Source organism: Scomber japonicus, chromosome 7, assembly GCF_027409825.1.
Source record: "Scomber japonicus isolate fScoJap1 chromosome 7, fScoJap1.pri, whole genome shotgun sequence".
Lineage (NCBI taxonomy): Eukaryota > Metazoa > Chordata > Actinopteri > Scombriformes > Scombridae > Scomber > Scomber japonicus.
The window spans coordinates 26,048,898-26,063,892 of record NC_070584.1 but is presented as its reverse complement, the minus strand read 5'-3'; the positions used below and the strand labels follow the sequence as shown (position 1 = coordinate 26,063,892).

General features: G+C 40.1%; 1 protein-coding gene across 1 annotated transcript in view; it reads right to left on the bottom strand.

The window, feature by feature from the left end:
* Positions 1-338: 338 nt before the first annotated feature.
* kank4 (KN motif and ankyrin repeat domains 4) overlaps positions 339-14,995 on the bottom strand; it is a 73,234-nt gene continuing 58,577 nt past the window's right edge. Inside the window, exons 4-10 of the mRNA XM_053323012.1 lie at positions 12,021-12,114; positions 8,220-8,486; positions 6,977-7,061; positions 4,651-4,870; positions 4,426-4,568; positions 3,541-3,741; positions 339-709 (exon numbers count right to left, since the gene is read on the bottom strand). Coding sequence (XP_053178987.1) covers positions 590-709; positions 3,541-3,741; positions 4,426-4,568; positions 4,651-4,870; positions 6,977-7,061; positions 8,220-8,486; positions 12,021-12,114 — 1,130 coding nt within the window. The 3' untranslated portion in view covers positions 339-589. The remainder of the gene's footprint in view (positions 710-3,540; positions 3,742-4,425; positions 4,569-4,650; positions 4,871-6,976; positions 7,062-8,219; positions 8,487-12,020; positions 12,115-14,995) is intronic.

Below are 14,995 nucleotides of genomic sequence, written 5' to 3'. Positions count from 1 at the left end.
AGAATGATGTCAGTGTCATAAAATAAAAAATACAAATAATGTCATTGTTTATGTCATATTTGTATAATATTTAAAAAGGTAGATCATGTGCTTAGTATTTTTGCTTGAAGAGCTAGATTGATGATAATTAGCAGCAGTTCATCAGTTCATCTCCATCTGCTTGCCACTCTGCTGCGCTTTATATTCATATCCTATTCTCCGAGCAATATCCTGTCAATCAGACTTGTCACTATGGCAATGCCTTTTAATCAATGCGAACCAGCCCTATTTCTTGTCTGTCCACTTGGGTGGTTGATGCAGCATATCCATAAACACCCAGGGGGCATGTTGGCAGAGATGTGGAAGAAAATTGTGGGCGTGCACTGTAGGACGCTCCAGTCTCAGAGGTTTGTATGTGAGCTCCTAAAGTTCCTGGGTAAACAGAGCATATGCGCCCTCATACAGAGAACGTTCTGTAGGGTGACACCATGTCTTTTTATTTCAGCTTCTCCCTCCCTTTGTGTTGTTGAGTTAGAGAGAGGGTCTTGGAATCAGGCGTTGGGGTGAGCGAGCTGGGGTAGTCTGGAGGAGTCAACAGCATCGGCCTGGCTCAGTGGAGGTCTGTGGTAGACTGGGGCTCAGAGGTTTTGGCCTCAGCGTGGGCCTTCAGAAGGTCAACTATGTCTTGGTGGGAGGCTGCTTCTGCTGCCGACTGGGCTGTCTGTCCATTCTGAGGGAAAAACAAAGAGAAAATGTCACAGTTGCATATCAAAAACATTGCAGTGAATATTCTTATCCTGACAGTGGCAGTGTTGTGTTGGTTACAGGACATTACAGTGAATATGCTGCTTCTGCCCTGATACAGGCAATACTAGTGTGCTGTAAAGATAACTGGAAGAGCTGGGAATAAGAAGTCTTGGTATTTTATCATTTTTGAAATAGCGCATGCCAGTTGAGATGATGATTTGTCACACTTATGTAAAAATGATCTAATTACTTGCTTCCCGAATTGAACATCAAAATATGCAACAAAGACTATCATATCTACTGATAAACTTCTTTGCATCATGCAGAAATTGTTGCGAAAATGTACCAAAGCTTACAGTGCAAGATATAAAATATCAGTGAGAAAACAGATATCACTTCTTGTTACAGTAATATAAAATTATTCTAAACCTCATTTCTTACAGGCGAGGCCACAAATACTGCAGAAACACTAAGTTAAAAGTATAAAGATCTCACCATGACTGACCAACACACTGTGTTACTCCACATCCCTTTAAATATGAATACCTTATTAGAGCTACTGTGGCCCACTGTAGTCACATACTTTTGGCACTTTTCCACTATACAGTTCTAGCATTACTTGGCTCGGCTCGACTCAACTCGGTACGATACCAGGAACGACCTTTTCCATTACAATAGTACCTACTCAACGTGGGCGGGTGTGTCATAGAAAGAAGATAGCTGCAAGAAACTGCTGTGACTTTATTTTATTCGCGACACAGACACATAAACGTGCCTGTGTCTTTTGTCACACACAAAGCAAGAGAAGAGAGCCGTATGGCTGTAACTTGCTGGTATTTAAAAATGCCGGGTTTGATTCTTATGTGGGGCGGCTCATGACTCTTCCAGTGACGAGTCTCTGACCAATTAGTGGCAGGCAGTCTATTGACGTCACATTCAGTATTGGCTCGGCTCGCTTGGAACCTCGCCAGAGCAGGTACTAAAAAAGTACCAGGTACCAGGTACTATCCCTAAAGGAAACGCAAAAAAAACAGAGTCAAGTCAAGTCGAGTCGAGTCGTGCTAGAACTGTATAGTGGAAAAGCACCATTTGACTGCCTAGCATTTTTATTTTATCTATATAAAAATGCTAAGCAGTCAAAGTATGCGCAGAAAAAATCAAAGTGCTAAAGTACCGTTCTTCTGAGCAAACCCTATGCAAGCCCATTTCTTTATAGTTTAAGACTGGCTGTGAGACTGACACTGAGCCATCAATTAACACACCGAGCTGTACATTTTCCTGGCTGACTGAGCTGGCAGTGTAATATAACACTGTCAGTAACTTCCTTCATCATTCTTGCAGTGCGTCTCTGTGTTTCCCATTCTTTTAATGACGACAGGTCACAAAATAGTGTGAATGTTCTGATTGATAACTTTGTTGACAGGTTGGTGTTGCTTGCATATAATTTAAAACTGCTTGCCAGAATGGCTGCAGTTTCTTATTTTCTCAGTTTTGAGATGTTTGTCCCCTGTTACATCTATAGTGTAGACTTTTGTGTTGTCACTAAGCAACCGTCAACCAGAGGCACATGGTTGATTTAGAGTTGAGAATATGTGTGTGTATAGACCCATCTTAGTTATCCATGAGGTGCAGTCAAATCCAAATTACACCAAGCACTGGACTGTTTTGTTGGATGTGTTTCAAGGTTTTGGCTAATTGTTCAGAACATACGAGGTGAGGTCCCCTCTGAGGTCAGATCCTGTGGACTGGGCAGGTGGGAGTGTTGTAGAACTGCTGTAATGTTGTAGAAGTGCTGGAAGCAGTAGACAGATGGTGTTGAATGGGGAGTGACGAAAACAAACTCCTGCCTATTAGGGAAACAGACTCAAAGCCCGTAGGTGGGTGCAGGTGTGGAGGTGCAAGGGTCTTATGAAATGCTATTTGAACAGCACCAGCAGTGTTGCAACAGCATGTTTACAGCATTTCCTGCAAGTCCCCAGTCATGACATGGCATTCCCTCACTAAGAGCCCCAGACCGCAAAGTAGAATACAGTAAATCATATTTAGCCACTAAGGGAAAATGCTATATAATGAACACCCTTTATGGCGGGGCCAGGACCTAGCTACCAGACACTTCACATTGGCCATAGGGGCAGCATAATATCTAGAAACATATGGTTTGTGTGAGCTGCGATCTAGGAGTTAAATTGGTCAGTCATGTAGCACAAGCAGCAAATCATTAATGGATGAAAAGAGGCAGTGATTCCTGGCATCAGAGTAAAAAATTAACCCTTATAGAAGAGTCATACTTGTCTGAATTAAACCAGAGACACCACAGACAGCAAATCTCCAGCTTCAGCCTTGAGCATCCCCTGAGTACTGATCCAATGTTTTCCACATCACTTCCTCCATGTACTGCATAAATAAGCTACTACTTGGGACATGGGTGACCCAATAGCGTAGTTGTTTTTTTCCCAACAGAAAGCATTTTTATATTTGAAATTTGTAAACATATGCCTGTGATTCACTATATTTGGGCTGCACACTTAAAACATAAGTGGAGAAGCACAGTTCATGCAGTGAAGTGGTTGGCAATGTATAGATTTGTACTTTGGTGAAACCAGATGATGCCTTTATGTACATCCAGTTACAGGAAAAGTAAAAACTGTTTAGAAAGACTGCATGAAGTTTGAACAAGGTGTTAAAGAAGTCTTGTATGTTATACTGGACAGAACATCACTTACAGACCTTCTTAAACATCTTGGATGAGAGTTGACACATCCAAAATCTTTATACAATTCGAGTAGATGAATTACATTACATTAAACAGTGCACCTTATCTGTGTGGCTTGTGTCACAGCATCCTGTCTCCAGCAGCAGAGAGGCTATATTAGTGTGTCCGTGTTCACTGGCACACATCAGGGCGGTGGAGCCCTCGCGGTCCTGGGCATTTACATCTGCGCCGCAGCTCAGCAGCAGCTTCACCATGGCAACGCGCCCATGGCTCACCGCAAGCATAAGTGCTGTCTGGCCCGTCTAGAGAAAGAGTGAGAAATAGAGAGGATTACAATTAAACAGCGAGGGGGCAGGTATGAGGGGGAGACAGGGAGATTTAATAATGAGTGATGTAGCATAGAGGGTGTAAAAAAAGAGGGATAGAGGAAGAAGGACAGGAGGAAATGTGAGCAAAAGTGACAAACTCAAACTCAAAAGAAGTAAAGTTTAATTGAATCTTTGTATCTAGCAAAATAATGCTGATGACTCACTGTCAGAATACAGGTTAAACTGCAACCAACAAAGTCTCAAAGTTATTTTTTAAAAGGATCTGCATGAAAATAAACTTCTGTGCTCATGAATTTCAAAATGTATATACAGCACATTTACAGGTTCCTGTGACCTCATTATGCATGTGTAGCCTAAAATGCTATTCAATTCCTTTTAACAAATTTTGTTTAGTTTCCATAAAAGATGCTCCGCTGTCGGGGAAAAAAACAGCTGATGTTATGCTGTATCTCCGCAATGTGACCTATTTATAAGAAATTTCTAACGTCCCCTGATTTCCCCAGAGAATGTATTTAATTCCCAGCAGCACTATGCCTGAAACATAACTTCCTTTACAGCAATAACACCTCATGCAATTCAACAATTACTTTCATATTAAGTCAGTCCTATGATTATACAACAAAGCCCATTAGTAGGTGCTACCTTACAGTATATTACCTGTCTGGAGCGTGCATTGACGTCACCCAGCTTCAAAAGTTGTTGCGCTACTTCCAGATCGTCAGCGCTTTCAGCAGCTGTCAGTGCAGCCAGCATCACTGGGGTGTAGCCAGCCTTGTTCACATTGTCCGTTTCACATAGTCCTGAACACACATACACAATAAGTAAGACAGTTTGATGGCCTTACCTAGCAAATAACTTGCAGTGTGTGTGTTTGCATCTCACCAGTATCCAGCAGCAGTTTGACCACGGGGAAGTTGGAGTGTGACACACTGTAGTGGAGGGCCATATTCCCATTGCCATCTGTCAAGTTAACTACATATGGCAGGAGGGTAGGTGTGGTCAAGCCCACTTGCCGCAGGTATAATCTGACAGTATCAGCCTGCGAGTCTTTCTGACTGGAGATCTTGAACCACTCCTGGTAAAGCACCACTAAAACTTGACGCTGAGAAAAGAAAAGATATAGAAGAAAAAGTTGTCAGTGACAGCATTTTTATTATTTCCTGAACATCTTTTATTTATTTTTTGTACAGTTTGCATTTTCACCGTGAGAAACAGCACTGTAAGAATCAGACTCAGGAAATCTTGAGTGATCCCTGCAGGGAAATCGCTTTGTTATAACGACTCAATTGTTCAACACGCGCTTCGGAAAAGGGGAAGTAAAAAGGAAAAGGTAAAGAGGCAAAAACGTGAAAACTACTGTAAAATAAAATAGTAATAATATTAAATACACAGTAAATAAAAAGAAAAATGTGCAAGAAGTAATGTAGAATGTAGCATGTAGTATGGACAAAAGTGCAGAAATGGAAATATGGAAAATAGATTACCAGTAATTTAACAGTTCATTAACAGTAATGTGCAGATGTAAAATGAATGAAAAGTATAATGTGGGTTAAGAGTAAATTAACAGTATTTTACCAGCGGAGTACTATTGTGAATGTGCAGAAGTAGTGATTAACAGTCATTTAAAGCTGGAGTAGGGACTTTTGTCTTCTGTCAGTGAGAGTAATAACAAAAACACTGTCGACACATCTGCCTGAACGACCACATGCAGAGAGTCCAGCTCCATGCGGTGGCCTTCTAAATGAGCTGTTTGTGTTAGCCACCCTCAGGCTTCTGCCCTAGCAGATCACAGCATATAAAGAGACTCATAAACAGACTTAAAACATCCGCAGCATGGTGCCACAGATGTTTAAGGATCAGAGCTCCTGCAAGAAAAGAGCTGACTCTGGCTGTAGAGTTCCTGGTCCAGTCCAGTTTGCTGTGGACACCCAGGTATTCATACTCTGGTACCATCTTTACCATCTTTCGTCTAATGGAAAGATGAGCATCAGGAGTCATGGATCTTCTGAAGTCAACCACCAACTCCTTTGTTGTCCATGATGCAGGACACTAGAGGAGCATCAAGCAGTCATCTTTTTTCCGAACAGGGTATACTCAATGTTGGTAAAGGTGCTGGAAAATTGGAAAAAAATCATTCTGGCTGCAACTCCTGGCTTGTTCAGGTCGGTGTAATTACAGTGGAGCATCATCCACTCTGACATCTAGTTGGTAGGCAAACTGGAAGGGGTCCAATGAATGCTTGAAGAATGGCAGGAAGGAATCCAGCACCAGTTTTTCAAAAGTCTTCATGATGTGTGAGCTCTACACTACCAGTCTGTAGTCACTGGTGGCACTGAGATGGGACTACTTTGGTACAGGATCCAGGCAGGATGTCTTCCACAACACAGGGACCTTCCCCAGACATAAACTGAGATTAAAAAGGTGCTGGAGTAGAACACATGCCGAGGGGGACAGGCCCTTGAGCACCCTTGGCCTGATGCCACAGGGACTAGCAGCCTTTGCAGGTGGAGTCTACTCAGCACCCTCCTCACCTGGTCAGCAGATTGGAGGTGTTGATGTTGCTAGGAGACTGTTGATTTAAGTGGTCAATGTGAGGCTGCTTGTCGATTCTATTGAACAGACGGTTCAGCTCGTTGGCTCTGTCGATCTACTATCTGACTGCTGGGTTTGTCACCAGTGACAGTTTTTATGCCTGTCCACATCTCCATGGTGTTTTCCTGATGTTTACCCTCTGCTCCAGCTTCCTCCTATAGGCCTCCCTTTCTTCTCTGATATTCACTGACAGCTGTTTCTGGACCCTCTTTCCTGCTTTCCTGTCCCCTGACCTGAACACCCTTTCCTTCACATTCAGGAGTGCTTTGATGTTCTTGGTAACCCGGTGTTTGTTTTTGGGAAAACAGAGGACAGAACAGAAGTGTCCACACAGAAGTTAATGTACTCAGTCTCACAGTCACTAAGCCACATTACTACATACTATTTTTCACATTGAAGTCAAAAAGCTCCTAAAGAACACCCACAATCAATCTGAATATAGTTTTTTTTATCACTGTCTCAACAACTACATTTGAAAAAAGAGGAGGCCATCATTTTTCAAGATACACATATAAGCAAATATAGATTATAAAATGTGTAAATCCTTTATTTACAGTCAAATCAGTTCAGATTAACACAGCTTTGAAGAATCGAAAGGGCTAAAATATATCCTTACCATTTCTTTATCTGGGGATGAAACCTCTTCCATACGATCCTTTACATAGAGGCAAGCGTCTATAAACGCCTTTTCAACTTTCTCCCTGAAAACAAAGACCAGAAGACACAGTAAGGAGTAGTGATTTTTGACCCATTCTGGATACATTTCTGTAAAATTCCTTGTCTTTCAAGCAGTTCAGGTATATTTTGCAGTGAAAAAATATCCAATTTTAATCCAGAACAGTCAACATCTGTTCTTTCCATTGTTTTCATTACTTTTTTCAGGTTTAATGTGGAAATACCATCAACAATGTACAGCATATGGCCAAGAGCCAGCTACATTGGCTTCTGTGTAAATGATGTCTGGGATTAGGACAAAAGATCAAAGATGCCTTACAGACTTTCACGGCTCATTCACACATCAGTCAACAGTCTGACACATTGATAGCACATGCAAACCTCAATGGTAACAGTTTACATTGATTCACTGCCCAATAATATCCACAAAGTGCTCCTTCTTATAATAAATCACGCATAGTCATACTGTAGATCTCAACCTATACATAGCCTGAATGGGTGACGCTCTCACTGTGTATTGCACTAGGCAATAGCACACACATACAGGCACAAGCACACACAAATACAAATGATCAGATAGGTGCTGAGTGATGACTTAATATAAATCCTGCCTTCTCTCAGAGCCCTCACCTACTGTCTGGCCCCTCAGCCCTCTTCACATACCTGAGATCAATCAGAGACAGGTAGGACAACACTGCTGGTTATTAGCTTTTTGTCCCAGATCCTTGTCACTTAAAGGGAAGAAGTGTGTTTATGTGTCTCCATGACTGTCTGAGATCTCTCTCACAATTATGCACTTGGTGTGTATGTGTAGAAATAATAAGTTAAGATGGGGTTGTATGAAAGTGTTAGTAGGTTAGAGTGTGTTAATTGGGTGTGTGTGTATGTGTGTGTGTGTGTAGGTGTGTGGGTGTTTGTGAGGACTATATTAAAGCATCATTCAGCCCCTGTCTCAGACAAAGTATGCAGGCTGCAGCTGGACACAACAAAGGACTCAATTGTGCCTCAATGACATCACACGTCGCACATCTCTATGGGAAAAGTCACCATGTCATGAAATATTTTAATTGGTGATACTGGTAATATATCGAGTTTCACTGTTGCCATGGTAGCTTTGGTTTAATTAACCTTGAGTACTGATTTAAGCTTTAAAGGCCCCTTCTTTCACTGTTTCTATGTCTCACCCTTCAGCCTGTTCCTCCAGCAGTTCCTGGCTGGTCTCTGGATCCAACAGGCCTATTTCGCTCTCCTTCTCCGCAGCCGCTGCACCTCCTTCCTCAGGTAAGACCTCTGCATCCTTTGCCTGGGTCTCTGCTGCGTCCTCAGGCTTCTCCTCAGGCTGGGGCTCCTCCTTCTTCTTCTCCTCCTCTGGCTCTGAGCTGTCTTCCTCCTCTGCTTCCATCTTGGACTTCTCATCTCCACTGGACTCCTCGCTAGATGTGGTCTCATAGCTGGTAGGTGACAGACGTGTGCACAACTTTGAGAGCAAAATCACCAAAATAATCCAGATTATTCCATCTAAAATAAATCTCTACCATACTCTAGCCTGTGTTTAATGACTTAAGGTGACATTCAAAAAGGTCAGATATCTATTTTTAAATGATGATGTAAGAATTTGCTCTTGTTTGCTCCCAAAAAGTAAGTATGTGTGCAAAAACACCAAAGCAACTAAAACTAATACTACTAAAGCAGTAAAGTCAACATGGGCCAAGGCTAGATACATACTAACAGGTCGTTCCCCTCTTCAACTCTAGTGTGACATGAAAAAGATGCTTGTTTAATACAGCCTTGGCCCACATATCCAAAACATCCTTCACATAGTTAAACATACACATACAAATCCATAGGTGTGTTTGCACACTCACATATGCGACCTTGAACAAAACACAGCCTTGTACGGTGAAGGAGGCTGACGTGGAGGAGTGGACGCTGCTGATGATGTGTGTGGGTGTGATAATCGGGGTGTATCATTATCATTGACCTCTGATGACTGACCTCTGTGAGGCTAATGATCAGATAGAGGCTTATTTTGAATGTGAATGATTCATGCTTATTTGTAGACACAAACACACATACACACTCACACACACACATATAAATACACCACAAGAGACGCTCAGGGGCCACAACATTCCCTGGATTCCAGAGGAGCTCAAGGGAGAGCAACAATAGGTTAGATCATCCAAAGAGAAGAAATACAAACAGCAGCACGCTCCCTACTGTGGACAGAAGTCTAAAGATAGTCAAAGAAAATACTGTCCATCACATTCTAAAAAAAAACAAAAAAAAACACTGGACAGCAATGGATAAAATATTCATTGACCAGAAAAGCAAAACTCACAAGACCCAAACTAGATGAGGGGCATCTTATCTAATGTATTCAAGGTATGCTTGTCTTATAAAACATACTCTGTGTGTGTATGTATATAAAGAAGCTGATCCTTGCACTGATAATTCCTTATTTGTTCTGGCTGTTAGGGTATGTTTGCAGATCATTTTTAAAACAGAGAGGGAGGAATGAATCTCATCCACTGCTCTGACAAAACACAGCAAAGGCGAGCAGGTCATAAAAGAGCAAAGCTCAGGAATGTAAGAACCAGAATGCAAGAATAAAACAAATCTCCCAATGGCAGCAATTTCCTTAATATGCAGGAGGCGATGCCATTGACGCACTTTAGACAGAACACTCCCATACAAGTGATGAGGAATATTATGGAAGATAAGAAACAAATGTATGATGAGATGTGTTAATGTACCAAGATAAACGGCCCATTTCATTATATTTTACAATCCATTAAATTATTAAACTCAGTTATTATGCATTTGGTCTTTCTTGTGATTAATTATCATCGCTATTTAGGGGATAGCATACATTGAGATTGAATGTACATATAAAATTTGAGATGAAAGAACCAGTAAGCTTCTTGCCTGCTGTGGTTTTGAGAGAGAGGTGGATCCCTGTCAATCCTATGTTTGCACAACTGGGTGATTACTATGCACATCTGTGTATCTGTGTATGCTTTTAGTCTACAAATGTGTCTGTGTCCGTACACTGAGGACAAAAGTCAGTCACATTGTGGAGACTTTTCTCCCCTCTGTAGAAAAAACTGTCCCCAGAAGTTTAACCCATTGTTATTTTTGGGTTAGACTAGACGGTTAGGTTTTTTGGTTAAAGTTAGATTTATCTTATGGACTTATGGTTAGCCATGTAGCAGTTAAGGGTTAGGGTTAGGGTTTGTGCTTATGTCAAAGAAATTGATGGCTGTCAAAACAATCTCCTCATAAATTACAAGAATGTTATGTGTGTTTGTGTGTATACAGGTGCTTTGTGTTATTACTGTAGCAGCAGACAGCTACAGTACCTACTATATCATCAGACCCGTCAGAAAGAATAATTTTCCTGTCTAGAGACACGCCTTTGTTCTTCCAGCCACCTCCATCTGCTTGCTTAAAATTCAACAGCTTTTACGAACACACACACACAAACACACACACACACACACACACACACATACAAACACAAGCACACAAACACATACACACATTGCATCCAGCATCACCAGAAGCTGACATAAGCACACTTGCTCAAAGCACTGAGGAATCATCATCATTACTGACAAAAATATGCACACACATCACATAATGCACTACACATATTACAGTACACAAACATTCGCTCTCGCTGTAGCAGCGGTGAGGTCGAATTCAGGGCAGTGTGTCTTCAAAAGAGTCTCAGTGAGAAACGGCATGAAGCAGATGTGTGAGACACAGCTGGACTTAGTTCACAGTGTGTGTGCAGTCAAACTCAGGTGAACTGTGAGGGGGCTGTCATACTCAACAATTGGACAAATGGACATTTCAGGTGAATCTTGTATTATAATTATAATTGTTGATGAATTGACCATAACATTGAGAACCTGTGATTGTCATCATTTTTCTTTAAATGAGACTTATGCACATTTCTATGTCTATATTTATATTCTTGGGCTCCAATGGAATATTTTTGCGTTCAATTGATTTACACTTCTGGAAGCTGCCCTTCGGCAGACTTCTGGCAGCTCCAGAGGCTATGTAAATAATGGTACTACGATTCCACTTCTTTTTCTTGTTTTTACTCTTACTCAAAGTGGAAACTTTGCAGATACATCTCTACATGTTCGAGCCAGAATACGATTTGAAATATGTGACCTTATTAACAAAGGTTACTGAATGAAGGTTCGCTCATGGACGTGCACAAACAATCTGATGTTATCATGAGGAGGAAAGGAGGGGCAATAATGCAAATGAAGCGCACAGAGCTGGCTGAGGCCCTGGCTTTTGAATTGCAGGACGCACGCGCACACACACACACACACACACACAAAGATATATAGATGTACAGATACAGATATAGATATATACTGTAACTAATCTGTACTAATTTCCCTGAAACAAGATGAGATAGACTACAAAGGAGAATACTGATTTATTTCTCCATCTATACTCATGCAAACTATTCATCCCTAACTTATAACACCAAGGGAAGATGAACTGGATTCCCATCATGATGATGATGATTTTGTTAAACTATTTTCTGCATCTCTTGCTCTTGCACACTTTCTACAGGTGAACCAAAATATCTAAGTATCTTTTCATAGTATACCTTTTTAAGGATTAAAAGTAATTCTACACTGTTTTCTGGTTAACTGACTCATCCTACGTAAGCCACATTGCAGGCACACATTAAAATCTGACAAACCTGAAAGATTAAGATATGTAATCCTTGTTTTTGAAAAATGACAACATGGAAACAGAAAAACATTAAATATTGCATTTACTCTGCAATAATGTCCATAGATGATGCATAAGGGTTAATTATCTTGTAGAGATTAAACTTAAAGGTACACACACAGACACACACATAAAGATGCACAAAAACAAACTGCAGCCCACATAAACATATTAATCACACAGAGGCTGGATGTGGATTAAAAAGACGATTTTACCCTCCATTCACCCCAACAAACTTCAGGTTTTTCTTGGCTCCCTTGTTCCCCTGCTTGTCAGCAACACCATTTTTCTTCATAATAGATTTGAGACCTGGTGAAGAGAAGAGCAGAGAGTGAGAAAGAGAGCAAGGGAAATGAACAACAAAAGGAAAGAAGGAAAAAATTCATTAGGCTTCTGTGGGATTTGAGAGTGTAACTATTTGCCTGCTGTCTGTGTGTACGTACAAAGCCAGTGCAGTATAATTTATATCCTGTATCATTTTCAGCAAGTCCTCATAATTAAACACAATATACAGTTTTGGCAGTGCCTTATATGAGTATTTTAAGAAATATAAAGGTACAATTACATTTAGGAAACTAAAACTTGATTAAGGTAACTGAGAAATTGTCTTCATGGTTAAAAGAAACCAGTGTGGAATATCAGAGACATTAGACTATTGCTAAATCCATGAATGCAGACAGTTCTTTGTTGGAACTTGGATGAACTTGTTGATGTGTCATAGTTTAATGAAAAATGCAGTTGTGTGACAAATAAAAGGAAAAACCCGAATAAATTGGTGAAAGCGTAAGTGGTTGCTTAATTATTGCATGAGGATGAACATTATATAAGTGATATGGCTTATGCACATCTAAATATCTGACAAGCTCTGTTATTGAAAAGCATCTAAAACATATATATACATACAAATGTACAGCCACTGTTACTGTAGCTTCTGCAAATTTAACAATAAGTGCCTCCAGTTTAGTTTATACTGTAGTAAACTAAGTTTAATGTATATAGGTTAAGTAAAAACAATACATCACACTGATATGGACTATTGTGAGACAGATATTAATTATTTGCACATGTTGGCTGCATTTCCTTGTGAAAGTATATGTATCTTCTTTCTGTATATATGTATGTCTCTGAGTGTGTGAAAGTCTGTGTCTCTCAAAAAACATTTCAAGCCTGGTGGATACTGTACATTGACGAACCTCTGGATGCAATTAAAAGAAAATGCAGCCCATCAAATACTTTGGAATCCTTGTGTTGGCAGAGAAAGAGGAAACTAGGCTCCCATCTGTATACTCCATACAAAGACAATAATATTTCTGAGCAGTACCGCATTGTCAAGGAAAATTGCTATTCTAAACCAAAGTGCCTGACAAAAAATAAAGTGAGGATATCAATTATTTAAGGATCACTCAAGTATTATTTGATGACAATTACACTAAAAATGGATTTGCTATGGATAGGACTCCAAAGAACAATTTCAAGTAAATCAAGTTTGTATACCGTTACCATATTTGACCTATAAAATAGTTCAAGACCACTTCAAGTACTTCCAGGGTGATATATACACAGGTGAAGATTATAAGTCTTACTGACAACATACAACCTTGACAGGCCAACTTATGTATGTAACTATCCCATAATTGATTCTGCATGGGCTCATTTGCTGACTCCCATTGGCTCTAAGCCCGGTATGGTTGTCTGACAGCAGACATGGTGCAGAGGCACTGTAATGTTTTATGCAAGGACATAAGGATGTGGCTTTGAGCCAAAAACCACCAGTTAAAAAGATCCAAGCGACCACCATCTAAGAATGATGCTTTTATATCCAGGAGGTAGCAGCAGGGAAAGAGGATGTTCACACATTTGACATATTAATACATCCTTTTGCTAACCTCTAATAAATAAAACAACATGTGATTTAACCTTCCCCTACTTTGTCAGAGGCACTCTTAGATGTTTAAATCATCCAATGATGACTGGGATGAGTGAGAGTTTTCAGTGTTAGTGGTTTCTTTTTCCAATAGATATAAAATGCTGGTGTACTTTGAGGTAAAAAGAATCTAAGAAGTCAAAGATGTTGACAGAAACCACAAAGAAAAAGTGACAATCTTGTTAGAAGGCGTATACATCTAAGCACAAATACAAGAACACCTAAAAGCACTCTTGTATACTATGCTTTTACGCTGAACTTAAAGTGACCCTTGAACATGAAATATGTGTGTGATAGGATAGCAGAGTGATTCTTTACTGCAGCTCCTGGGTCATAAACAGAATAGCGAGGCATCAAGGGAGTGAAGAAAGGCATCGCCTGCTTGATGTGTGTGTTGTCTGTGACGGTCTGTGCTTGAAAGTCCATTCAACTGTGCACTGTAAGTGCTTGTACGCATATGTGTGTGCACTCTCCAGTATGTGTATGTGTCAACAGTGCTTAGTAATGTCTTGTTCCACCATGTGACAGCCAATAGTTACTTTATCTTAGTTATGATGGACGGTTTTCCCATCTGCCCCGCCGAACTCATGTGATATGAAGTATAGCAGATGTCTGTATGTGTATTGCATGTAGACATTCAAATTTGCTGCCATCAAATTTGAATTAATGCACCAACTATGCATTAATATAAAATAGGGCTTATGCTTATATGAATAATGACAGAATAGCAAGTTGATTTGAGTGACTAAAACTAAATAATTAAATGGAGATGGGGCCTGCTCAGTTATGACTGTAATATTAGAGAAGCTTCAGAAAAAGACACAGCAGAAAATAAACCAGGAAAGGTAGACAATTCCCTGTCAGGTAGTACACAAAAATAATGGGAGATTTAATAGTGGGAGGATGTGACACTAAATCACAAAGTCCATATCAATGCTAGACTAGACCACTGGCAAAGTATCAGATAAAGAAGTACCTAGAAGACTAAGAGGTATTAAAATTCAAACAAGAGGGAGATTAAATCTTCCCCACTTTATTCTTTTTAAACAGTCAAAGTGATATCTAATCACAGTCAGTGACAGCGACTGTGTGTTTTGTATTCTAAACAAACAATCAGTACAGTATCAATATAGTTACAATATTTAGCATTAAAGCCTTTATTATCAGAAAGAAACACATTAAGTCAAAGGAAGTAAAAAGAAGATAAAAATAGCCTTCATTTCCATCCCAACCTCAGTACTGCATAATAAGTCAAGTGCACAAATC